At 42.5% G+C, this 24,775-nt stretch overlaps 6 protein-coding genes across 6 annotated transcripts in view; 3 read left to right on the top strand and 3 right to left on the bottom strand.

Annotated features, from left to right (window-relative positions):
• The first annotated feature begins 525 nt into the window (after positions 1-525).
• Positions 526-1,628, top strand: LOC131881198 (oligosaccharyltransferase complex subunit ostc-like). Its single transcript, XM_059227987.1, has 3 exons — positions 526-771; positions 1,190-1,416; positions 1,483-1,628. The coding sequence occupies exons 1-3, from the start codon at positions 636-638 to the stop codon at positions 1,567-1,569; spliced, it is 450 nt and encodes a 149-aa protein (XP_059083970.1). The 5' UTR covers positions 526-635; the 3' UTR covers positions 1,570-1,628.
• A 1,035-nt stretch (positions 1,629-2,663) lies between these two features.
• Positions 2,664-4,382, bottom strand: LOC131881192 (small ribosomal subunit protein uS2-like). Its single transcript, XM_059227981.1, has 3 exons — positions 4,224-4,382; positions 3,646-3,928; positions 2,664-3,372 (listed from the first exon to the last, which is right to left on the bottom strand). Exons 1-3 carry the CDS (start codon positions 4,254-4,256, stop codon positions 2,750-2,752), a joined length of 939 nt encoding a protein of 312 aa, XP_059083964.1. The 5' UTR covers positions 4,257-4,382; the 3' UTR covers positions 2,664-2,749.
• A 402-nt stretch (positions 4,383-4,784) lies between these two features.
• LOC131881191 (myeloid differentiation primary response protein MyD88-like) lies at positions 4,785-15,699 on the top strand. Its single transcript, XM_059227980.1, has 4 exons — positions 4,785-4,939; positions 12,863-13,944; positions 14,895-15,249; positions 15,316-15,699. Exons 2-4 carry the CDS (start codon positions 13,420-13,422, stop codon positions 15,660-15,662), a joined length of 1,227 nt encoding a protein of 408 aa, XP_059083963.1. The 5' UTR covers positions 4,785-4,939; positions 12,863-13,419; the 3' UTR covers positions 15,663-15,699.
• Positions 15,696-17,897, bottom strand: LOC131881189 (tubulin beta chain-like; the record flags this gene model as incomplete). The annotated part of the gene is given in 3 exon segments (XM_059227977.1): positions 15,696-17,082; positions 17,164-17,431; positions 17,666-17,897. Coding segments are annotated over 3 exon segments (1,341 nt in total). The 3' UTR covers positions 15,696-16,066.
• A 5,743-nt stretch (positions 17,898-23,640) lies between these two features.
• Positions 23,641-24,775, top strand: part of LOC131880829 (U3 small nucleolar ribonucleoprotein protein MPP10-like) — a 2,205-nt gene continuing 1,070 nt past the window's right edge. The window contains exon 1 of the mRNA XM_059227538.1: positions 23,641-24,775. Coding sequence (XP_059083521.1) covers positions 23,747-24,775 — 1,029 coding nt within the window. The 5' untranslated portion in view covers positions 23,641-23,746.
• Positions 24,484-24,775, bottom strand: part of LOC131881201 (probable ATP-dependent RNA helicase DDX10) — a gene marked incomplete in the record, with an annotated part of 4,656 nt that continues 4,364 nt past the window's right edge. Inside the window, 1 exon segment of the mRNA XM_059227989.1 lies at positions 24,484-24,775.

Consider the following 24,775-nt stretch of genomic DNA (forward strand, 5'->3'; position numbering starts at 1 on the left):
GAGCTTCAACTATTAGATTCAAATTGTTTGAATTGTCTTTTTGCGAGTTACAACTCTTTTTGAACAAAGTTTTTTTGCATTTTGGAATCCTTGTCCGTGTCCTACCTGTCGGAACACATTCAGGGATTGCTAGATTAGTTATACTTTACTTCATTCTTTTAATATTTTTCATTTTTTTTCATATTTTCACAACTTTTTCCATCTTTCTTGAAGCTTTTAAAACAGTATTTTGACAGCAAAGGAAACGTTTTTTGAAGTCGCCTAATCACAAAAGACTTTGAAATGGAAAGTTCCGTGATTTTTCAAGAAAAAAAGGTGCGCTTCTCGCAATTTCAGGGTTGCATTTTAGTGGACTTTACATCAGACATGAACCATCTTTTTCCTCCTATTTCACCAACTATTTGCATCATCAATCATATTAAGCATATACACGCTCAAATGTGAACGAACAAATGTGAAAGAACCACACATTTTGGTTGCAAAAAGCTCATTCGTAATGCTTACTTCTTTGACGTCCTACTTCTACTAGCCCTGAAAGTGTTTAGAATCGACGTGGATTTTGCCGAAGGAATCCCATCGATTAATCCGGATTAAACCTCATCGATTATCGCTTCGAATCTCTCTCATCAGGCATCATGGACGTGGCATTGAAGCCGTTGTTCAGCGTGTTGGCCGCCCCGGACCTAAATTTGAAGAAGCCTTCGTGGATTCAGTTGCCGTCGGCCAATCAAGTTCTTTTTGCCATACTTGTGTCTTACTTTCTGGTGACAGGTGTGCTAACATATCTGAAATCCTTTTATACCTCACTTTGGTTAACTAAGTAACATCCAAGGCCAGGCTTACTTGAACCAACGAGGCCATTAAGCAGAGGAGTGGACAGGGACAGGGCTGTCTAGGCCACTCACAGTTTTTGTCAATGGTAGTGAAAAGATGCCGATAAGATAACTAGTAGTTGCGTGTTCTCAGTTTGGGATTGAAGAACAGACTTTTTATCATATTTGTAGTGATACGATAGTTAACCCCCTAGATTTGATACGACGAAAAGCAAAATCCTCAGACCAATCCATTGAATAGAAGACTTATATTCTTTTCTCTGACTTAATAATTTTGTGATGGGTTCTTACAATGTTGTCATTTTCCAGCAGTAAAGATTTTTGCGTCAACTCTGCTTTTTTCCTTCTATGATTAGGTGGCATTATTTATGACGTAATTGTGGAACCTCCATCCGTTGGCTCAACCACGGACCAGTATGGTAACAGTAGACCCGTGGCGTTTATGCAATATCGCATTAATGGCCAGTATATTGTGGAAGGATTGGCCTCGTCCTTCATGTTTACTTTGGGCGGTTTGGGTTTCATCGTGCTAGATCAGACCCATTCCCCCAATATGCCCAAATTGAATCGAGTTATGTTACAGGTAGGCGGATCATGCACGTCATTGGAAAATGGAAGGGTAAAACTAATCCATTGTTGGTCTTTTTAGGTTATCGGGTTTAGTTGCTTGCTGATTTCATTTTCGTGTTGCTTCATCTTCATGAAGATGAAACTGCCGGAGTATATGATCAGTTAAGCTTTGGTGTGAGGTTTATTTATTTCTTCATGACAAATAAATTTGATTCGAGTTTTTCATGTGCCTTGTATTTTTCAGCACTTATGTCGTCATCATAGAAAGTGCTTTTACTTTTAACGTTGGCCGAAATTTACTTTTGTATCACTGGGGCTGATATAAAATTAAATTATCTCTCTCATGCCTCCAAGTGTTGATTTTGGTAAATTCCAAGTCAAGTTTCGCATCTAGGAAATGATGGACTTTCAAAGTCTTTGACAATCTTGTTGGGACATGAGAGGCGATTAGCGTCCATTTAAATTCGGCCAAGCTCAAAACTCCTTAAGGCTACCCAAGCCACCGAAAGAAGCAAAATGCGCGTGGTTAACACGGCTTGAGTAACTTGTTACTTTTTGAGTAACGCTACCGGTAAAGCGGATTTTTTCTGAAGAAGTGACGGTAACGGAACGGGTTTATCCCTACCGTTACCATTGCTTTTTTTCATTGATAAACAAGGGAAAGCAAAGGGCGTAGAGGTTTCCTACCCGATTTCTTAAAAAACTACGTCTCAAATGCGATGACTTACGTACTTGCCACTGTACTGATGGGATCAAATAAATAGTCACCGGAGTCATTTATTGCCGATCTTTTTATTAAGATCGGACTTGATTCTTTTTGACAAACTATTGCGGGAGAGTAGGGCGTCGTCAGATTCCGCGGGATTACACCTCTTCCGTTTTGTGAGTGACGTTACATCTAGGTCAAGTCGCACTACAAGCGCCCAGTGTTTGTGGCGTGAAAAGTGGCGGTGCCGCACCCGGCGAGACTTTTTAGTTGTCAGGATCGTTCCGATATGGAGTTCCTGGCCACTTACCTTGAGCTTCACCCCGATTGCCGTGAAATTCAAACGACAGCTCTGTATTCTCTTGAACAACACGAACCTTCATTCACCTTTTTCACCCTTGACACCTTAGCTCAGGTAACGTCCCAGGATTAATCCTAGTGAATGCAAGCGTTCCCTTAGTACTGGTAACAAACCAAGTCATCATCTCCAAAAACCAAACTAAGGGCTCGAATCCTACCCAATGTAGAATATAAAATGAAGTCAAGGACTGAAATTGGAATACTGAATTTCATGAGGTGCTTTTTATTCAGACACATGAAGGTGCAAACATTTCACTACCCCATAAATCAACTGGACCGCTTATTGCCAGTTGGAAGAGCCTCCCCACTGTTTGGCTTGATCCACAGGGGCGGCCGCAGGGACCGGAGCGGCTTCAGCAGACCAATCTGAGGTCGGCGCTGCATTGTTGGTCCAATCGTCGTTCACTGCGAACTTGGTAGCGCCCACAGCGGCCACGGGCACGCCGGCAGCTCCAGCTAGAGCACCGGGAGCGGGCTCGTTGGCCCAATCGGTGTTCATATCTTCACCGCCCCAGTTCTCGGGTTCAGCGGGCTTGGGCTGGGCAGCAGCCTGAGCCAGGGATTCTTGGCGGGCTTGCTCCTCCTTCTCGGCCTCCTCAGGGTCGCGGTAGAAGAACAAGTCGGGCATGACGTCCCATTGGAGCTCGCGTGAGATGGAACCACGCAGACGGAGCACCTCACGGGCCAAGAACCACCACATCAGACCGATGGAATTGGGCGACTTGTTGTTGCAAGGCACCACAATATCGATGTGCTTGGTGGGCGCATCGATGTTGGCAAAGCCAATGATGGGAATATTGGCGTAGGAGCTCTCAGTAACGGGCTGATGATCGGCCCGGGGATCAGCCACCACCAACAGACGAGGCTCTCGGTAAGCAGCCTGGATTTGATTGGTGAACGCGCCTGTAAAAGCCAATCCATAACGTCACCCACACCCGACACCACCAACCAATGCCCACGACCCACCTACGACGTTTGTGTAACCAATGTTGCCTCTATTTACGGCACATTTCCCGCCATATTGGGTCGGTAATGCTTCCTATAGGGCGTTACTATGCTCCCAAGAAATTCTTCGAACTCTGGCACTCTATTCTGACTCTAATTGGATTCAGCGAGCGTGGCGAAGGAGCAATATTTTGTGCCGAGGCAAACGACCAAGTGCCATCTCAAACTTACCGGGGGTGAAGCGTCCGGCAATGGGCGTGGCGCCCACATAACGCGCGAACTTGAGGACGGCTCGCTGTCCATAAGGACGCGAAGACACGACGAACACATCGGCCGGGTTCTCAATGGCAGCGATGGCACGGGCCGCCAACACCAACTTCTCCCAGGTCTTCTTGATGTTGATGATGTTGACACCGTCGTTGCGCTTCTTGAAGATGTATTGCTCCATGGTGGTTTCAGAGTTCTCCGATCCCACGTGGGTGGTGGCCGCCAACATCTTGGTGATGTCGGCCTCCTACAAAAGCAAAGATCGTTTCATGTAGTAGTCAAGGATCGAATCCTCTTCATGCCATTTCAACTACATAGGGAAAGGCAAGAAAGTTGGTTATCATGGTCAGCGGCGACTTCTACTATTCATAGCACTTTATTGTAAAAATGTTATTGTCTTAAATCTGATCTGACATGACGTCGATCTTCCACGTTCCGAGTCCAATTCTTCCGGTCTCAGTGAAACCCGGAAAACTATCCTGCTCGTCGCTGAGAGTCCCAGAAACCCAGGGTATACATCCCGTCTCTCGTTTGGCACTCACCTGGGCCTTCAGAATGTCGAATCCTCCGGACATTTTGCGAAATCTTTCTCTACTTTTGTGATGCACGATCTCGCTCTCACGCCAATCGGGGGAAAAAGAAAGAGTCAGGATATGGAAATCGTCAGCTGAAGGGCAAACAAGCCTAGCGTGACCAAATTTGACGAGTTACGGTACTTTCAAATGAAGCTGGCAGAAAGTATTCCAGATTCAGACTGATTAGAAGTGGGATAGAACTCTTTAATATAGGCTGTCAACTAATTTGAGGGCATTTTTCATGCAATTATGGGGGACTTGACGAAAGCTTATAATTTGTTTGTACTGTTCGACATGGCTACCCTGTTGCTTGAACGGAAGTGTCGATGGGCCTCGCAAATTTTGAGGAAATGGGCGCCGTTTCACGATTTCGGCGTTGTCATGAATAGACCGTAGAATAGTAACGAAGAAGAACCACTAAGTTTAGATTCATTTCACATGGATAGAGTCAAAGGAAGGGTCAGGTTTAATTAAGAGGTTGCGAGAGTAGGTCTTTACCAATAGCGTTGAAAGACAACATTGTCTGACGTCTTGTATTGAATAACCTTCCTTGTGCACGGAGGAGAACACAACAAAAGTCTTCAAGTGTCAAAGTCTCATTGGAATACATTCGTGGTCCAAAAATAAGAAATAATCTCGCTCTCCAAACTGTGATATATACCTGGCACATGGAATAATGTAGGGTAAGACCCACCGGATAAGGTGTGCCTCTGATGATACTTCCCCGTTCAGCCACATCAGCTGATCCGTGCCAAATGGATACCAGCCTTTTTCTAAATTTGTCAATTTAAGCTTGTCTTTCGTAAGCTGATACTTTCCTGTCAGTGTGATGAATAGCCTTCTCATAATTGCCGGCAAATATCCCGTTTATACGAAAACTAAACTAATGGCACATTGTACAAGTTGGAGCATTATATCTAGCTCAATTAAAGGCCATCCCAAAACATTGAGAGTCAAAGCATGCTTTTGATAGATAACGACATCGGATAAAACTGGACTAAGAAGAGGTAAAATAGGGAATGCTCTTTTTGTCATTTATTATGTCCATCGATGATAGAGAACTCTAGTGCTTTGTGTGTCAATCTTAGTCCATAGCAATGTTCAAGAAGCTGGTATCATTAAAAGTTCCAACAGACTTATTTGCAGTTTGTCTAGACAAGTTGGTCTGATCTATACGTCTACATCTGAACAAAGTTGACTTGTGGGCGAAGGTGGAGGTCCATTGGACGTATCCTTATTACTTAAAATGTGGGTGTAGATTCCATTAAATCCGAATTTGTAGCGCTTGCCAAGACTTTTAATGTTCAGCGTCAACAACAGTTAATTCTAGAGTTTACCCTAGGATTCTAGCGAATAAACCAATGTGGATGGATGCAGCTCATGAGGCTGCAAATTCATGACTTTCTGGTGTAGGCCATTACTGCAAGAACAGCACAAGTACTTTTTACAGGGTGACATGATGACATTGCGTGTGCCTAACTTATTCCTCATTATGTACGCGGCCGAGGCGTTGTACAAAACCCTGCTTCAGGCGAAGAAGGCTAATTTAGTGGGGGGACAGAGAGGGTTGTTCTACCTCGCTTTGAGTCTTCCTCCTTCTCAAACATGAGACGAATGAAGGTTTGTACTCTAAGATGAAATGTGTGGGATAATAATTAGCAATGGTCCAAATTGGCTTTGTTTCATGTCAATTTTGAGCAAGCTCCTAAGTTCCTTTAAGGAAACAGTTGGTTTTAGACTGATGGAGACTGCTAATCTGCGATGCCGAATGTGTTTGAAATCCAAGGCTTGTTTTCAATCGGCAGCAGAGGGTGGCAAAGACCATCTATTGTGTTATGGTTGTGCCAAGGCTTTTTTTCCATCCAGCTAGTCAAGAAAAAAAAGACAATCGAAGAGAGCGTTGCATCAGTTGATAAAGAAAAATGACGTTTCCTCACACGGCTTTAGTCTTCGTGCAAGTCATTCCAACAGACCAATGCATTCGAGAGCACTCAGGTTGAAAACTAGCGCTGTCTCAACACGGTTTAAACAAGTATTTGATGTCGAGGTTCGATTCATTCTTGTAATCGAGGTTTGCCAATCTGGAAATGGGTCCAACTTCCTCTAACTGACTCCTTCTTCATAGTTGTTGTTTTTCTAAGCGGTGATGCTTCCTCTTACGGCATGCAAAAACCACTTGGATTTGAATCTCTAAAAGGGATACAACTTCATTTGTTTGCTTGACTCTCCTCTGTATAAATAAGTAATAATGATCCCTTTGATCGTGGCCATTCTCATCAAGATGAACCTCGACACCCAAAGAAGTTGGGGTATCGTTTCAAACACCACACGAACAGGCGACCACCGATTCAACTTCAAACCACTCGACCATCTGGCACTGACAGCACTTTCAGGAATATGTAGTGACTAACATCAACCAACCAACCAACCCAGCAACCATCCATGTCATGCATTTCAGTGGTCTGCCTGGCACTCTGCCTTCCTCACAACTCAAGGTCCTTTTAAAGAATGAGTCATCTCATCTCCAGAGGAGCAGAAACTTTGCAGAATCGTCCAATACATGAGTGGTTATTGAGAACTACCGAATGTGTAGGGATCGGCTAAGCTTCCAAATTGTACTTGCTTTAACTAGGCCCCCGTAAATGCCTCCAATCTTGGAATCCACACGTATAGGACGTACGTACGGTAATATGACTTGAGGGCATTTCGGGGTTAAGGATCATCGTAATTGCATTGTCAGATAAGTGCCAACTCAACTCTCTCCTTGGACACTTTTTTGGCTTCTTTCGCCAAAGTGAAAGTGTTGTCCAATATCCTCACGAAAATCTATTTTAGCGAGACACAAAGCTTCCAAATTGGCGTCCTGCGGAGATTTAAAGCCGTCCAAGCTTGATCTTATTCTGGGCTTGGTTTAAATAGAGTGGCAGAACTTGTCGAAAGTGTCAAACCTCCTCTTGAATTGGGTTTGAAAAGTTGACGTCATGATTCCATCCACTCGAAATAAAGCAGTGCTTATGGATCTGTCAAAAAAAAAGAGGAGAGGGCGTACACTTGAATTCGTTTTATAAATCCGCCTCTCATTTGGACTGATTCATGCATCGCATCTAAATGAGATTCAAATTTTTAGTATGACTCACTTGTTGCCATACACCTCATCGCAAAAGAGTAACCATTGCAAAACTCATTGGAAAACGACCCCTGGTAGCCAAACATGGAACTTTTGTAAGATCCATATGGATGACTTCAAATCACTTCAAAAAAACTGTATCCTTGCCATATGATAATTTGGATAGTTAAGGTCAATTTTTAGTGACATTCAAGCTGTTCATTCTAACCATGAACGTCGTGCGCTTTGGTCGCTTCAAGTTCCATCTCCAGCTCATTAGCCGGTTTGTCAAAAAAATGACTGGTCTTTTAAAACAATGCGTCATTATTCATTGCGCCACCTGTCGGATTTCTCTCGTTATCAAGCGTAGTTTCAGAGTTACAATAGGCAATTGATTATAACATGAATATATCGTGCTCTTCAATCTCAACACGGAAGAGTTTGAGTTGAAGCACGGGAGCAATCAAGCCAACCAGTTTGGATGATAGGATGATGCATGAAAAGGCTCCAACAATGGAACTGGGAGATGCGATCAGTTTTATTAGTTTTGCTGTAAATTGGAACCCAGGCATTTATCTTGCAACAGGTGTCAATGGGGTTATAGGTACGTCTGCGTGGGCAAGTCTGACGGCTCATTATGTCACTTGGAATTACTAACGATGAATTTGCATAGACTTGTTCAAATTTATATTCATTAATGACGGATCACTCCCAAATTCGATTTAAGCCCACTTCAAATGTGCATCTGCATGGCTTGGAATTTTAATAGAACAAAGAAACCCACCTTCGTGTCAAAATATGAGTATTGAATTTTGATTTTGAGGCAAGGAGGGACCCCTGCCTTTTTTGTTTGTGGGACTCTCAGTAATTCCTTTGATTTGTCTTTGATCGTTTTTTCTGGATGATTAGTATTCTCAGTCAGAAGGTGAGAAAGAGAGACCTTTTTTTTTTGTTTAGCTAGGACCTGATGTGAACTCAGAACGTGTTTTGTCTGATTTCCTTACTCTTGACGTCATCTTGAATCCCTTTTTACGGATCTAAAATCGTGGTTTTGGGCCATCTCAGAGGTATTGGGAGAGGTATACGAAGAATATAGGCAATCAGTGGTAGAACTGGAAGGTGAACTGAGGGCTTTAAAAGTTCACCACCAACAGACCATTTTTGTGGACTATCATTACCATCCTACTCAGATGTGATGATAGCAACCAGGTACTGAATCTGTCCTTAAAAGGAATAGTCTACGTGTGTGTGCGTGTTTACCAATATCATATTTCGGTATCATCTTTGCTCAAGTTTTAAGCACAAAGAGCTCTTGATATGGTTTTTTTGGGAATTTGATACGAAAGTGATGAGGGGATATTGATTGCTTAATTTCCACATATTGTGGTAACATATGATGATTCTACTTCAGCACTACGTATTCAATGTGTGAGCTTTGACTAGTCTCCATGTATGGATAAACAGAGAATTGATTTTGGACATATTTTATGACTTGTACATTTACAATGGAGAAGACCCTCCCACGCTTAGAGTCACTTTGTCCAAAAAAGTAAAGATTGGTTTGATTGCTCCGATCATATGGATTACAGAGGCCATTGCATGATTATGTACTTGGAATTGTCGAACCTTTTTGTTTTACATGGATGTGGAAAGAACGCAAGGAACAAGAGAGAAGAATCATGGCGTGCATTTGTGCACCCGTCACAACTGCATAGATGCCGAATTCAGTGGGTGTCAAGTGGGTCAAATTGTTATTTGGTGGTGGTAGACCTTGGAGGAAGTCTCATTAATGTTGGGCTGGGCCAAAAAACGAGGGTGTCTAACACATCCAAAAGTGGAACTGTCGAGATCTATTTTTAGAGGTTTTTTTTTTGGTTCAATTATTACCGAATCCCTAGAATGGATGGTTGTTCAAATGAAGTTGGTAGTAGTCCGTGTTGTTCAAATCAACAATTTTCACTCCTTTCTCCTACCCTTGTGGTCGGAAATGCGGCCAAATAACCGCTAATTTTGTTTTGATCCTTCGCCAATGAATGCTCGAGTGAATTTCCCTGTTACCACTGGCTGATCTGGGCGAACCTGCCCTGATTGCTCTAGCAACACAAACGCCATGCACGTACAGGGTTGCTTTAGAGAAAAGGAAAAGCTAAAATTGATTCTGCGCGTTTGTCACAATAATTTAAATGCCATTTTCCTGAAATGTGGACACTCCCTGCGCCAATTCAGAACTTGTTTTGAGAAGAAACGATAGATCCCTTTTTTATAGCTAGCTACCATTTTCAGAAAGTTCATTTTTTTAGAAATACCAAGCCATGATATTGTTTTGTTGCTTGCTTCAAATGGTTGCTCAACCCCCACAAATCCAATTGTATTATTGTCTAGAAGCGCAGTATTTTAATCCTGAGGAATTTATCACCTTTTTAGTTTATTGTCGTTGAAATTCATGTCGTATCTGATGTTTTTTTTAATTCTACTGACCAAGGATTTATATAACTTATAACCACAAGGCACGGGGGGGGGCTGTACCGTGAAAAAACGAACTCTCACATTAGTTTGCAACGGTTTTGTTCGCCCACCCTGTACGAAACATCTTGAGAGTTGTTCACGTTGGCAGGTGAACATTCGGTCGCGCAAATTGTGTTGGCAATAGAAAAGTCCACACAGGAAGCGACTTGGCCATCTTCTCGTCTCACTTGAATTCACTTTCCCTCAATTGGCTGCTCTGTTCGAGTCTCGGCAACGTTCAACAAAAATGTGGAAGTGCATCAGGTGGTTGGTTAGTTTATGATGAGGATTTCGAGATTGGGCATGATCGTGTTATTGCAATGTTTTGACGACGGTCTTCATCTGAATACAGTTATTTGTACAACACGATTTGAATGGAACAGATGATTCTGGAATTCAGAATGTTATCTCTCTAGTTTTCCCCGTTTAGAAGACCATCCAATCTAAATTCAACAAGGGGAACGAAGGTGATTGATATCAATTGGCCAACCATTTACTATCTCAGCACGTACTAAGGTAATTATCGTTGCTTTATTTAGAACTCTCCACTGTGAGAAAATTGGGCTTGAGGGAACTCGTCCTTGGAATCATTCCTTTTCTGAGAACAAGTGGAGAAAAGGTTTCCGGTCCAGCTTGAAACAAACTCACCGGAAGAAATTTAGAAGCCTCTGGCCATCTTTGAAACGATGAATGGTGTTGTGGTTTGGCATTGGTTACGAAGCAATATTAGCTGACAACTTACCAAGATGTATTACTTCTAATTCCGAAAGCAGCAAGTTGTTCTTTCATGCTTCGTATGGCCATTCTAATTAATGACTCCATGCAAACTAGGGGAGTCATTTGTTGCTTAAGCGCTTGAAGCTTATTCTAAGACATATAAAAACACCTGGCCAAAACAAAATCCAATTGAACTCCAGGTTTCTTGGAGACTCTTGGTATTTCTGGTTTCATGACAAATATTGCCCCCGCGACTTATCAAGTCGGAATTGGCTATTTGACGTCGGACTTGGTGCTTTTGTTGTGCGCATGGCACCAAAAGGGGGACTAGAAAATGAACTTCCTGGTTTCGTGTGGGTGTAAATCTTGATTTGTTCCCTTTTCTTGTGTACTCAGTACTAGCTGAATGAACGTAGTGAGCGTCGTGTTCCATTTCTAGCCTGACCTCAGAGACGCAGTGCACCCTCATTGTAGCTTTCATCCTCGTTTCCGAATGGCACCGAACCGAATTCAAGTGGAAAGTTGGGTCGATGGTTGGCCCAGATTCTCAAGACCGGTTTTTCCCTCCCCCTAAAGTTCCCTTCACCGCTTCAAGACCCAGACTTGGTTTCGGGAAAACCTACGATAAAGACTGGTTTCGTGCCTAGTTCGACTTTCGAGTGAAGGCTGAGGTTTCACTTCCATGTCAGGCCACCAATCTAAAGCACAATATCTCCGTTCTGTTTAATCGTCGGTTACACCTTGTGTTACCCTTTTTTCCTGTTGAAAGACTTCGGGTGTACTATGGTTGTAAACATTCGTGAAATATGCCGAGGCACGGGCTTGCATCAAGGTTTGAAGATCGCCTCTGAGCTTGACATCCTCCCCTCGATGATGTTTTGGTCGCTAGAAGATGTCTTTGCTGCCTTTTATAGTCCTGATCTTGGTGCGAGATCAAGGTAAAGCTCGGAAAGTCGCAATCCGCGCACGCACACCTGTTTCTTGAAGACCATTTCTCATTTCACGGAGCCATGAACAATGGACAAAAACTTGGTGTTTCTTCCTTGGACGGTTGGCATCAGACCATCTTCCATCGGCAATAGATCAGGATGACTAATGTTTATCAAAGAATTTCTAGCCAGATGTGAAGGCTATGAGTGCATGTGATTTAAAAGGCGTAGCCATAGTTTGAGCAAAAAGCCATACGAAGCGGGTTTACCTGTATCTAGGCATGTACTCTACGTATATGCTTTTGAAGTATCAACTCCTACCGTCTTGCTCCTTCCATCAACCGGGGGGTGTTCAACTCGAATCCACTGTACTTCTGTACGAACTACAAGAGGGGAGGGTGGTTTGGATTGGAGGGGCGAACATTTTTGGCTCTGTATTCCAAACAAGAATCCGTAACTGCATAACTGGAATTGATGCCGAGTCCATGAGGAGATAGGGGTTGAATTGAATCGGGATGGGCTCTGCCAGAGAAGAACTTGTGTTTGGAGGGAAGGGAGGAGAGCTATCTTTCAAACTTCCAAAAAGGTGTGGGATTAGCCGTTCAATTGACTCTTTAGTCTCTGTTTCCTTAAATGGGGCAGAGGATTTGCGGTCGCTTTCAATTAGACCGAAGATCGTAAAATATTCGCGAGATTAAGCATCACCATACCTTTGTTCGCGTTTGTTTAGAGAAAGGCTTCCTTACGTATGATTTGTACTTGAACGGGAAGTTGAGAGAGATTGATGGTTTTCATTTTCATTTGCGATTGCATTTGTTTGCATGACGGATAGAGCTGCTACGTGGTGCGCAGTACATGTTCAGGTGTACATGTAATGTAACCAATGTCATGGCGCTCTCGTGTGTTCAAGATTATGAGAGTCATGAAATAATTGACTGAAAATTCGAAAGTTGATTTTGAATGCCGTTTCCAAGGCCTGAAGATTGTTGCTTCATCTCTCGCCTCGCAACTCCATTCTTGAATGACTTGTAAAATGGAGTTTGTATTTCGGCAAACATGGACGTGCCACAAATCCCACAATTGGCAAATGTCACTTGAGGTTGAAATTGAATGGCCAAGAGCTAGCTAGCCAGCCTAAATCAAGAGATCTCCACTTCCAGTCGGCCAGTCTCTCTCTCTAGGAGTTTTTCAGTGAAGCCCTTGGCTAAGGCATGCCTTTGTCCCGTCTAAATGTCTTTTTCGTGACTCGTAACAGTTTCAGACAAAAAAGGGGATCATTAATGCACCCTTGCGAGACTCCATTTTAAGTGAAATTCAGAATTTGTCATTTACGTAAGATTTCTTTGCAGGTGGTTTGCCATTGGGGTGCGCCAAATTGGAAATCAGGTATCTTTTCTCAAGATCAAGGAAACCTATCAACGGACCAAAGTACTGGCGAAATATTTAGACAAGTCATATCAGATACAAGACAACGACTAGACTTTTGTCTTAAAAAGTCGTCAATCATCACCATAAACTTCTTGAAAGACCATTACGACGTCCTTGATTCGACACTAGGACTGACTGAAGTGGTGGTGTCCAAGTCAAACCAGATTTGCTGATTGAATTAAATCCCTGTGTGTGTATGTGTGGGGAGTGTGATGTCATTAACCAAACTTCGCCGTTGGTTGGAGACTTGAGTGGTTCGAGGTTTCCTTACAAGGCAATCATCTTTGTGTGCGTTAGAAAACCTGGAACGCCTACATTAACACCATTCACGGATTATCGTCCTACCTCATGGTCTACTATGTATTAAAGCAAAAGAAGAAGACGAAGAAGTCAAACCACCAGGTGGCACATGGGCAAAGTTCAACTCATTTTAAAGAACCAGATCTTGATTTGAAATCCCAGACCATCAACCACGAAAATGGTGACATCATCGACGGAATTGTTTGCTCAGAGCTCGCTTCAGATTCTCCGTCCAGGATCCCTCGAGATCCTAAGCAGCATGCTGAATCCCCGCAAAAGACTTCTCACGGACGATGGGCACTTGAGGGATTACCGAGGGATCACCGAATTCGCCCATTTGGAACCGGCCCAATGTCTGCGAATCGAATCGAATCCGGATCATATGCGAGAATTGGTCAAGATTTGGTGCCACAGGAATGTGACGGTGCACGACTTGATCAACGCTCTCATGCGCATTGAACGCTTTGACGTGTATGACGATACCAAGGATCATTTGATCAAGGACTGTGAATACGCTCTCGAATGTGGGGTGCAAGACCGAGTAGGTGATACTCGGAATGCCTTGACTTTGCATGACATCCGAGCCATTCAGAAGCGAGAGAAATTGGGCACCTACGATGCCATGATATTGCACAGTGATCACGAGTTCGATCAGGAGTTCTCGTTTCATCTCGTCGAACGCATGGAGACTCTTGGCCTAAAGGTATGATGGACATCAAATGGGGTCATTGATCTAGTATGAAATCATGAATCTGGCCTTTAGTTGGCTTTAGAGATGTGCATCGACCATACCGGGACGTGAGTTTTTATGATCGTAAAAATTGACGCACAAAAATATTGTGCTGAAGACAGTCCAGAACTGGGCCAGGATTATTTTTCGAAAAAGGTATTGAGCATTTTAGCTTTTTGCACGCATTTGATTTTGAAATTGAGGCCTATCCCGTATAACGTCAGTAGTTGATGGAACGGCTAACTGATTGGATAATTCGCGTTGTTCGTCCAATTTTCAACTTAACTCGAGGGCATCATGCATTTTCACATTGCAAAAGCATTTTCATGGACTCTTTGGTCCATGATTCAACCTCGGGCCAGAAGATTGTAAATACCCACCAGCAAGCCAAGGAGCCCAACTCGTTTTGCATATGTAGATGTAATCAGTCCAACACCTCCCTCGGAGATCTTCATTACAAAAGCTGCGATTACTCATTGTGAATGAAACGACGACTTTTGACAAATGGCACAACCTGGTTGTGGATTAAGCATGCGAGTCCTGGCGACGAGCGTCCTATTACTTACCAGGAACCCGAAACATGGGAGTGCCTTGAACGCCTGAATGGAGCATTCCTAATAAGATTGGAGTATGAGAATGGGAGTGAAATGGCTGAATATTGCACAATGTAGGTGTTCGGCGAAAAGATTGCGAATGAATTCGCCAGTCACGCTATCAGAGTAGTGGGCATTTCAAGTGGGTTTTGGGGCAAATGGGGTCGCTTTCCTCGCTGAAAAGAAACAGAGGAGGGATCGTGAGGAGTCGGATCGATGGACTCCCTCACATGATGAGAAGAACTCACTAAAAGTTCTAGATAAACCAAATCAGGGTTGAATACAAGGTACTATACATGTGTTTGAAAGGACCCATTTTCTCCTATGCAGGTGTTCCTTCCCTGTAGGGATATGGTTGTGGGTACAATTGAGCATTCAGCCTCATCTGAGATTATAGAGAAACGTTGCCACAAAGTGGTGGCCATTTTCTCGAAGCCTTTCTTGGAATCCCAACAAAATGTATTTCTGGTCGACTTGGCCCAGTACGTTAACATCCGTAAGAAATCGTCATTACTTATACCCATCACATTGGAGCAATGCGATTTGCCCACGACCGTTGCACAACTATTCAAACTGAAATACGAGAAGAGTCGCATCGCCAACTTCTACCAAAGATTCTACAGCATTTTCGGAATCAAAGACGCACCTCCTGAGCTGTTGGAATACCCAGATCATATGAACCCAGGTAAAAACATAAATCTACCGACACCCTTCGAGTACACGATTGTAATTGATGACTTTCTAATTGCAGGATCAAATCAGGTTCATTCTCTGATTAGTCCGAATGAGGCAATTAATCCAATTCTAGCAGGATCATCAGCACCCAGAGACAGAAGCTTGCAATCCTCCGCATCCGGCTTCACGAATTTGAATTCGGTTAGCACCACCTACACCGAATTGAATACACGTGCATCACAATTATCAATCGAATCTAACATCAGCGGCCGTTTGCCCGGGGTTCCTCAGGGTGACGAAATTGATCAAGATGCCGCAAGGGCTAATAGCAAATCAAGTTCCAAGAGTAAAAGTGGCGGGTTCTTCGACAAATTGTTCAACAAAGCAAAAAAAACCAAAGCTTACGAGGCAGTTCAAGAGTGATAAGCGATGCAATCGAATAAAAGTGCAATGACATTGACATGGTGGGGACTTTATTTAGTGTTATAAGAATGTCGTGGGTTCTCCACTTGTTTACATATGCGCCAAGAGCCTTGCATCGGAATGCACGGCCTTGACTTTTGGTTAAAACGTGACGATACAGTAGAGGATTCACCTAACTCTAAAATTAGTGGGTTGTCTTTTTGCCAGAGAAGGTCGGAGATAAGATCACAAAATCATATTGGTTTTAGACACTGTACACCAAATGTTAGACGAGTTAGGATGGGGTCATACACCCCAAACACAAGAATGATTGGGAAGGAAGCAAAGGCTACTGTAGTTACAATGAATTATTTCGTTCTTCTTGATGATCACTGAATTTCTTGGTGTGCACACTTGGGAGAAACTTAGTGCATGTCAACCTCGCCCTCTTCTTCCTCATAGAACTCTTCCTCATCGGCTGTGGCCTCTTGGTATTGTTGGTACTCGCTGACAAGATCGTTCATGTTGGACTCGGCCTCGGTGAATTCCATTTCGTCCATGCCCTCGCCAGTGTACCAATGCAAGAAAGCCTTGCGCCTGAACATGGCAGTGAATTGCTCAGAAATGCGCTTGAAAAGCTCCTGAATGGCGGTGGAGTTGCCCATGAAAGTGGCCGCCATCTTGAGGCCACGTGGGGGAATGTCACACACAGCGGTCTTCACATTGTTAGGGATCCACTCAACAAAGTAAGAGCTGTTTTTGTTCTGGATGTTGAGCATCTGCTCGTCGACCTCCTTCATGGACATGCGGCCACGGAACACTGCGGCCACAGTCAAATAACGTCCATGTCTCGGATCACAGGCAGCCATCATGTTCTTAGCATCAAACATCTGTTGGGTCAGCTCGGGCACACTCAGAGCCCGATATTGTTGGCTACCACGCGAGGTCAGGGGTGCGAACCCGGGAATGAAGAAATGCAGACGCGGGAACGGCACCATATTCACGGCTAGCTTTCGAAGATCAGCGTTGAGCTGGCCAGGGAAGCGAAGGCAAGTGGTAATGCCAGACATGGTTAAAGACACCAGATGGTTCAAATCACCATACGTGGGGGTGGTAAGCTTCAGTGTCCTGAAGCAAATGTCGTACAAGGCCTCGTTGTCGATACAAAAGGTCTCGTCGGTGTTCTCGACCAACTGATGCACGGACAAGGTGGCATTGTAAGGCTCCACCACGGTGTCAGACACCTTAGGGGACGGCACAACAGAGTACGTGTTCATGATCCTGTCCGGGTATTCCTCGCGGATCTTGGAAATGAGAAGGGTTCCCAAACCAGAGCCTGTTCCACCGCCCAAGGAGTGGGTCAATTGGAATCCCTGAAGGCAATCCGTGGACTCGGCCTCCTTTCTGACCACATCAAGAACGGAATCCACTAACTCCGCGCCTAAAGTGCACAAATCCTCATGATTAGCCTCTGATTGCGTTTCAATACCATCCCTGCCATGAAAAGGCTAATTGTCCTTACCTTCGGTGTAATGGCCTTTAGCCCAGTTGTTTCCGGCGCCAGATTGGCCGAAAACAAAGTTGTCGGGACGGAAAAGCTGACCAAAAGGTCCAGAACGGACAGAGTCCATGGTTCCTGGTTCCAAATCGACGAGAACCGCACGGGGAACGTACTTTCCCCCTGTGGCCTCATTGTAGTACACATTAATGCGCTCCAATTGCAGATCAGATGTGCCCTGGTAAGCCCCAGTGGGGTCAATACCATGCTCGTCGGAGATGATTTCCCAGAACTAAAAATGAATGAATCATCGTTTCACATTTTAACACTTCAATGGCGATAGCAGTCTAGCTAAGGGCTCCAATTAAGGACTTCATTTCACTTTCCTCATTTCTATTCTCAATCTCCAATTAGAGTCCCTTCACCGAGTAGCTTCTTTGATAACAAGAGAAAGTGACAGGCGATAGATTAACAAGCTATTATGACTTTTCCACTCATTACCAAGGCGCAGGTGACGTTTTCTTACCTTAGCACCAATTTGGTTGCCACATTGGCCTGCTTGGATATGCACAATTTCTCTCATTATAAATGAATAAATTAAGAAGACTTGGAAGAAGAACAAAGATGAAGTAGAAGTCTAAGCACGCGCACTAAGTCCGTATTCAACGACTTGTCAACGGGGAATGAAGCCTTCTGATGGCCACAGTACCGAGCAGATCTTCGCAAAGCGCCCACGAAGGTGAGAGGCATTTAAAAAATGGTGCCCCAGCCACGTTCCCTCTCCCAGGGCTTGTCTGGATGAACGGGGCAGTTTCCTCTCCATTGAAGTGCTATGCATCGGCATGTTCATGTTCACGAGGCGTTCTTCAGGTGAACCCGGCTTTGGGAGAGAAGGCACCCGGTATCAGATGACTCAACAAACGACAGACCCTGTACGAAAAGGAGAAGGAAGGGATCCACTACTCACAAATGGAGGATTTGGTAAAGAGTGCGATGAAGTTAGAGGTTTTGTTAGATTGTACTGGCGCCCCTTTTAAAAGGGGACTTTTTCAAGGCTTAGTTTAGACATGGAAACGCATCAAGTGTGAAAGAATTCATGCTAATTCTAGCCTTATTGTGTTGTCAATGCAATGGAGGCATGAAAAACACACAAGACAAATTTGTTGCGAAGAAGAGCAAATCTACCGGGTGTTGTTCATGTCGACCATACTTTTCCTATTCGTCATTCCAGGGGAGAAAATAGGCAAAGAAAAAGATTTAAGTGGTACACGCAGGTCGTTGCACAAATAAATACCAAAAAAAATCTTATCTTAAACAATTACAACATGGAAGTATTTCAAGAGAGCCAAAAACCATTCTGTGCCACCTTTGAATCAATTTATAAGCTGCACTATGACGTGGTTAAGTTTGAAACTACAAAAACTTTAAATTCAAATAGATCTAAACTTAGTGAAAAAAGTGTGCATCAAGAACTGTTCTTTTGCCATTTGTTCAATCTGCTTCTCGAAAGCAAAACCGAATTGAAGCTAAATTGACATAAAGAGCAGAGGCATCAATTATTATTCTTTTGGTGAATTCATACATAACTCTAGGATATTCTGTGCAACTTCCAAACTTGAAAATTTTGATGACATATCTGAAGACTCATCAATAACCTTCAATACACCGATAAAATAACCAAGGTAGCTCAAATAGACAAACTCGATAGGACCTTTTTGACCTTCATGGCATTTTCTCTGAAGGCAGAATACGAACGCACGCCCTCTGGCGAACCATGTCATGCCTCTATATATGTAAAAAGAGGGAAACTCTGCTCGGATATTTCGGCAAGATATCCTTTTAACACGGTCTTAAAAGAAGGCGGGGAGCAAGATGATGTTCTTAACCTAATGTGAAAAAAATGATGGAAAATGATGATTGCACTTTTACCCACCTGGTACCTTGGACCTCTACGTGTAACATATGAACAAAAGTGTTTTTACTTCGTACAAATCCATTTAATAACGATATGATACAGTTATGTGAGTCAGCAAGGTTTCTTTTGGTATTTGTCGGTGGAAGAACCAAGGATTCTGTGTGAAGTATCAACTTCACTTGGGGGATTCCTTGGCACAGTTATGGAACCCTCCCAAGATCGATTCAGATTAACGTCTTGANGGCAGTTTCCTCTCCATTGTAGTGCTATGCATCGGCATGTTCATGTTCACGAGGCGTTCTTCAGGTGAACCCGGCTTTGGGAGAGAAGGCACCCGGTATCAGATGACTCAACAAACGACAGACCCTGTACGAAAAGGAGAAGGAAGGGATCCACTACTCACAAATGGAGGATTTGGTAAAGAGTGCGATGAAGTTAGAGGTTTTGTTAGATTGTACTGGCGCCCCTTTTAAAAGGGGACTTTTTCAAGGCTTAGTTTAGACATGGAAACGCATCAAGTGTGAAAGAATTCATGCTAATTCTAGCCTTATTGTGTTGTCAATGCAATGGAGGCATGAAAAACACACATGACAAATTTGTTGCGAAGAAGAGCAAATCTACCGGGTGTTGTTCATGTCGACCATACTTTTCCTATTCGTCATTCCAGGGGAGAAAATAGGCAAAGAAAAAGATTTAAGTGGTACACGCAGGTCGTTGCACAAATAAATACCAAAAAAAATCTTATCTTAAACAATTACAACATGGAAGTATTTCAAGAGAGCCAAAAACCATTCTGTGCCACCTTTGAATCAATTTATAAGCTGCACTATGACGTGGTTAAGTTTGAAACTACAAAAACTTTAAATTCAAATAGATCTAAACTTAGTGAAAAAAGTGTGCATCAAGAACTGTTCTTTTGCCATTTGTTCAATCTGCTTCTCGAAAGCAAAACCGAATTGAAGCTAAATTGACATAAAGAGCAGAGGCATCAATTATTATTCTTTTGGTGAATTCATACATAACTCTAGGATATTCTGTGCAACTTCCAAACTTGAAAATTTTGATGACATATCTGAAGACTCATCAATAACCTTCAATACACCGATAAAATAACCAAGGTAGCTCAAATAGACAAACTCGATAGGACCTTTTTGACCTTCATGGCATTTTCTCTGAAGGCAGAATACGAACGCACGCCCTCTGGCGAACCATGACATGCCTCTATATATGTAAAAAGAGGGAAACTCTGCTCGGATATTTCGGCAAGATATCCTTTTAACACGGTCTTAAAAGAAGGCGGGGAGCAAGATGATGTTCTTAACCTAATGTGAAAAAAATGATGGAAAATGATGATTGCACTTTTACCCACCTGGTACCTTGGACCTCTACGTGTAACATATGAACAAAAGTGTTTTTACTTTGTACAATTCCATTTAATAACGATATGATACAGTTATGTGAGTCAGCAAGGTTTCTTTTGGTATTTGTCGGTGGAAGAACCAAGGATTCTGTGTGAAGTATCAACTTCACTTGGGGGATTCCTTGGCACAGTTATGGAACCCTCCCAAGATCGATTCAGATTAACGTCTTGATTACCACTTCTTTGCCACTGACTACCGTAATATCATTTGTAACTTGCGACGATGATATTGAGCATCTTTTTGGTAGTAGTAGTAGTATCGCATTTATTGAAGCTTAGTTGCTGGTCCAACTTACATGTATGCAAGGGTTATAATGGAATGCTTTTACATACTAATAGACGTGACACACTTTTAAGGAAATGCTTGTCAATCTTAAAGTAATTTGTAAACACTAATAGTGCATATTCAGTAAAGGAAATTCAAGAGAAATGTAGTGGGGGAACCCTGATATTGAGCATTTTGAGGAAGACAAACATTACAGTTAACCTTTACCGGCCTTAGACTGAATTTGTCATATAATTCCGTTTCCCAGCTTTTTGAAGCAAACAGTATTCTGATATTGAACCATGAGTTTAAAACAGTGACAGAACTGCACAAAGAATTACAAGTTTTTGAGATTTGTAGCACAACTCACTCGAAGGTTGAAGATTCAATTGGATTCAAGAGCGAGTGCGAGGTTGGCTACAATGTTTTTCTTATTCCTCCCTCCTCAAAATGCAGAAAATCAGTGTTGCCGCACTACATTTTTCTTGAATTTCCATTGCTTTACTTACCCTATAAGTTAAAACACATTAAGATATGGACTGCAAACGGAAGCAAAAATATCCTATCTCTTAAACTGCTCATCTTATTCCAAATAAGCACTTCATACGACCACAAGATCTTGTTGTATAGACGAACTCAGCCAAGTTTGAGCCCAAACCTATGCTTAGGGAACTCAGGAGACATGTTCAAAGTTATGGAGTAAACACTACATAAAACTTGAATTTTCGGCCTGCTCTTGGTCAGCTACATAAGCTTTTGACAACATAACTTTGAAACGATCGACTTTGCATGTAAATGATATAAAATTGACCTACCGTTAATTGAAGAAATCTACGTTTCCTATTTTATTACTTTAATTCGAAAAGTGGCTCAAAGTGGCTATGACCAAGAGCAGGCCGATTGGCCGACAAGCTTGTTCGCAGTCCATATTTCTAGAAGTCCGTGGTCTACCTAACAATACTGTTTAGGAACTTACGTGAATCTTACATGAACTAACACATGAAAAAAAGAAGTGCAACCACCGAGATCAATCAGAGGCCATGGACCTTGAAATGCATCTTAAAGGACTGCAATCATTCTCAACAAACATGGTTTTAGCCGTCCATAGACCACTATAATGAGCCGTCCCATGAATCAAGTACTTGCATGAATGAAAGGAAACAAGGCCGTTTCCGTTTATTTGGTCAAAGTGAGGAATTTGTTGCTGTGCTATTCCTTTCAAAGAAATAGAATGCTTTAACTCATTGCTCATTCCTTTTTCGTAAAACGAAAAGAATGTATATACTTTTAGGGTTCATCTGACAAATTGAATGGTACTTGAAGCACATGAAAAAAAAAACAATACGGCATATCATGGTCACCTCACAACCCAAAAAAATGATGCGTTAGATCCAAATCATTTGTTAGCTTTTTGTTAAGAAATATTCAAGAACATTGTGAGTGCACAGCATGATGTGGATTTGGGGCCTTCCTCGCCTATGGGGAATGTTACTCTGCCCTCGCTCAAAATGTAAACAATAACAAACGCTGGCTCTGGGAGGCACAACAGGATAGGCTATGTACTTTGAGTACAAGGAAGCTTTTTCTATCTGTTCCTTTTCTCAAAAACAAGTATTGCTAGAAAAAAGAATAAGTCAGTTCAGCTTTGGAATTATTTGATCTTGAACTTTTATTTGACGTCATATGCAATTTTCTTTACATCACACAGATTTGAGGTGTAAACGTGACTACCGTAAACATAAACCAAAAAAGTGAAAGAGTAGCAATGGGTGTGCAGCCAAATTTTTGGGGGTTATGGCTTCCAGATGATGATTTTCGGGGTTCCCGAACGGCTCATGAAAATCTATTTGCCGTTGATGGTAAGGTTGAGAAGGTAATAGAATCACCTAAGCCTTTGAAAACCATTCCTTATTAGTTAATACTTTCTCTTCAAGTTTGTTCAAGTGTAACTCATGTCCAGTTTTGATAAAACTACTTTTAAAGACAACTCTTTTACGTTTTCTTATAAATTACAAGTCATTAACGACTCTTTGAAAAACCCAATTTGGGAATATACTTGGCATTATTTTGCTTGCAATTCGTTCTTGAGTTTTAGTTCAATTCAGACGAATTTGTTGGAACTGTAGGGATCTCACCATTTGTGGCTTAAATTTCTGCATATTTCGCTGTATATTAAATCATGAAAAAACAAGTTTTTTTTTGGGGGGGGGCTCTTGGCGATGCAGTGAAATCTCGTTAAAAGAACTTCAGATACAAAATAGACCTGATAAAAGCATGGTTTTTTATTGAAACCGATTTTTTGTTTCATGAACTACTTTGGTCATAAGAACCAATCAAAGATGCAAAATCTGGATATGGCAACCATTTCAGGCAAAATACATTGCATTTTTTCTACAAATCTGTGCGTGCATTCAGATTTTTCTAGCAATTGAAAGGCGAAATTTTTTCCAAGCCAATCAGGCCAAACATAGAAAAGTACGCACAGGGTGGCCGAATATAACGGCAACCAATTAGTTTGCCATGGAAGGACGAAGACAGATAACAAAGAAGATTTCATACAAAAAAGTAATGAAAGAGATATCCAAAGAATAAGTTTTGAGCGTGCATTCGATTCAACCTTCATTTGCTACTATCCATAGTTTATGGACTGTCGCAGCCTCCAAACTACAAGGAACTTGATTCCAATTTGCAAGGGGGGACAGACGACTAAGTAATACTTCCTATATATTATTTCTCCTTATGCGACTGTAATGAGATCAAAGAAATACAGAAATTGACACAAAGAATCTCAATGGAGATTCCACCATCTTGGAGCTTGAAAATGGGGTAAGAAATTGATTCTACTTGTGGACTTTATTGTGCGAGGTTGTGTGATAATATTTCATAACCGTCCGTCATTTTGTAAATAAACATTGGTCTATGCTCAAACTCACGTGTTGAAAGAATTACTGCCAGTGAGTTCGTGGCCGATGGGAATTAAGATTGAACCCGCCAACCCCGCAACAACATGGAGGCGATCCTTTCACAGACTCGCTCCAAAGTCCAATCCTTGATAGCCAAGCCGGAACAGTTTCTCCAAAGTCCTAAGGAGTCCTTAATACTGACCTCTCAATCGATCACGAAGATTCTTTATGACTTGGCCAAGTTGAATGAAGATCCTGAGGATCAAAGTGGAAAAGCTAAATCCACTTTGAAGGAACTCATCATCGAAGGTTTTGATCATGAGCAAATTTGGGCTCAGATTCAGTTACAGAATGAAGCCACGTTGCCCAGCCTTCAAAAGCAGATTTGGTTATGGGAAAATGGTCCAAAGGAGTGGAACCTCTTGGCTGGAACCAAGAGGGTCCAAAATAAGCGAAAACTGGAACTAGAAAATGGCATCGACCTCGAGGATCCCAAGAAAGGTAAATATGAGGAGCCACAAGATGACACGGACGAAGATGATCTGAATGGCATGAATGACATGAATGACCCAATCCAGGAAGCCGAAACCGATGATGACTATGACAGCGAAAAAGAAGCTGAAGAGGAGGAAGTTGATCTCGAAGACGACCAAGAGGAGAATGAAGAAGATGCCATATTCAATGATCCTGATTTTCAAAATATGTCGGATTCAGATGGCGATGACTTACCTCTATTTGAGAATGCCAAAAGCGAAGATGAGGCCAGCGAAGATGAAGAAGAAAGAGAAAAGAAAGAATTGGAACGGGAAACAAAGAAAAAGGCCATCGATAGTCAAGCTGATGACTATTTGGCCAAGGCCATGAGCTCAATTCGACAAAAAAAGACTGAAGTGGATGATGATTTTTTCAAGCTGAACGACATGGCGTCCTTTCTGGACCAGGAAGACCAAAAAGAAGACCGTAGACGCATGCGAGAGGAAAGAGGCTTGGAAAACGATGATGATGATGATGATGACGATGGGATTGACCTATTTGATGATGTGGGTGGCAACAGTGAAGAGGAGCAAACCAATTTTCAAGGATATTTTGGGTCTGGAGACACACCTCAAGGAGACCTAAACGAGGACGAGCCA

The sequence above is a fragment of the Tigriopus californicus genome, chromosome 5 (genome assembly GCF_007210705.1).
Source record: "Tigriopus californicus strain San Diego chromosome 5, Tcal_SD_v2.1, whole genome shotgun sequence".
NCBI classification, from domain to species: Eukaryota; Metazoa; Arthropoda; class Copepoda; order Harpacticoida; family Harpacticidae; genus Tigriopus; species Tigriopus californicus.

What these genes read in the sequence shown, in the direction of transcription:
- LOC131881198 (XM_059227987.1), top strand. Translation starts at nt 636, where the DNA reads ATGGACGTGGCATTGAAGCCGTTGTTCAGCGTGTTGGCCGCCCCGGAC. An exon ending in GTCTTACTTTCTGGTGACAG is followed by an intron (nt 772 to 1,189) that starts GTGTGCTAACAT and finishes TTCTATGATTAG; the next exon opens with GTGGCATTATTTATGACGTA. An exon ending in TGAATCGAGTTATGTTACAG is followed by an intron (nt 1,417 to 1,482) that starts GTAGGCGGATCA and finishes TGGTCTTTTTAG; the next exon opens with GTTATCGGGTTTAGTTGCTT.
- LOC131881191 (XM_059227980.1), top strand. Translation starts at nt 13,420, where the DNA reads ATGGTGACATCATCGACGGAATTGTTTGCTCAGAGCTCGCTTCAGATT. An exon ending in TGGAGACTCTTGGCCTAAAG is followed by an intron (nt 13,945 to 14,894) that starts GTATGATGGACA and finishes TCTCCTATGCAG; the next exon opens with GTGTTCCTTCCCTGTAGGGA. An exon ending in CCCAGATCATATGAACCCAG is followed by an intron (nt 15,250 to 15,315) that starts GTAAAAACATAA and finishes TTCTAATTGCAG; the next exon opens with GATCAAATCAGGTTCATTCT.
- LOC131881192 (XM_059227981.1), bottom strand. Translation starts at nt 4,256, where the DNA reads ATGTCCGGAGGATTCGACATTCTGAAGGCCCAG. An exon ending in TCGACATTCTGAAGGCCCAG is followed by an intron (nt 3,929 to 4,223) that starts GTGAGTGCCAAA and finishes TTGCTTTTGTAG; the next exon opens with GAGGCCGACATCACCAAGAT. An exon ending in TGCCGGACGCTTCACCCCCG is followed by an intron (nt 3,373 to 3,645) that starts GTAAGTTTGAGA and finishes TGGCTTTTACAG; the next exon opens with GCGCGTTCACCAATCAAATC.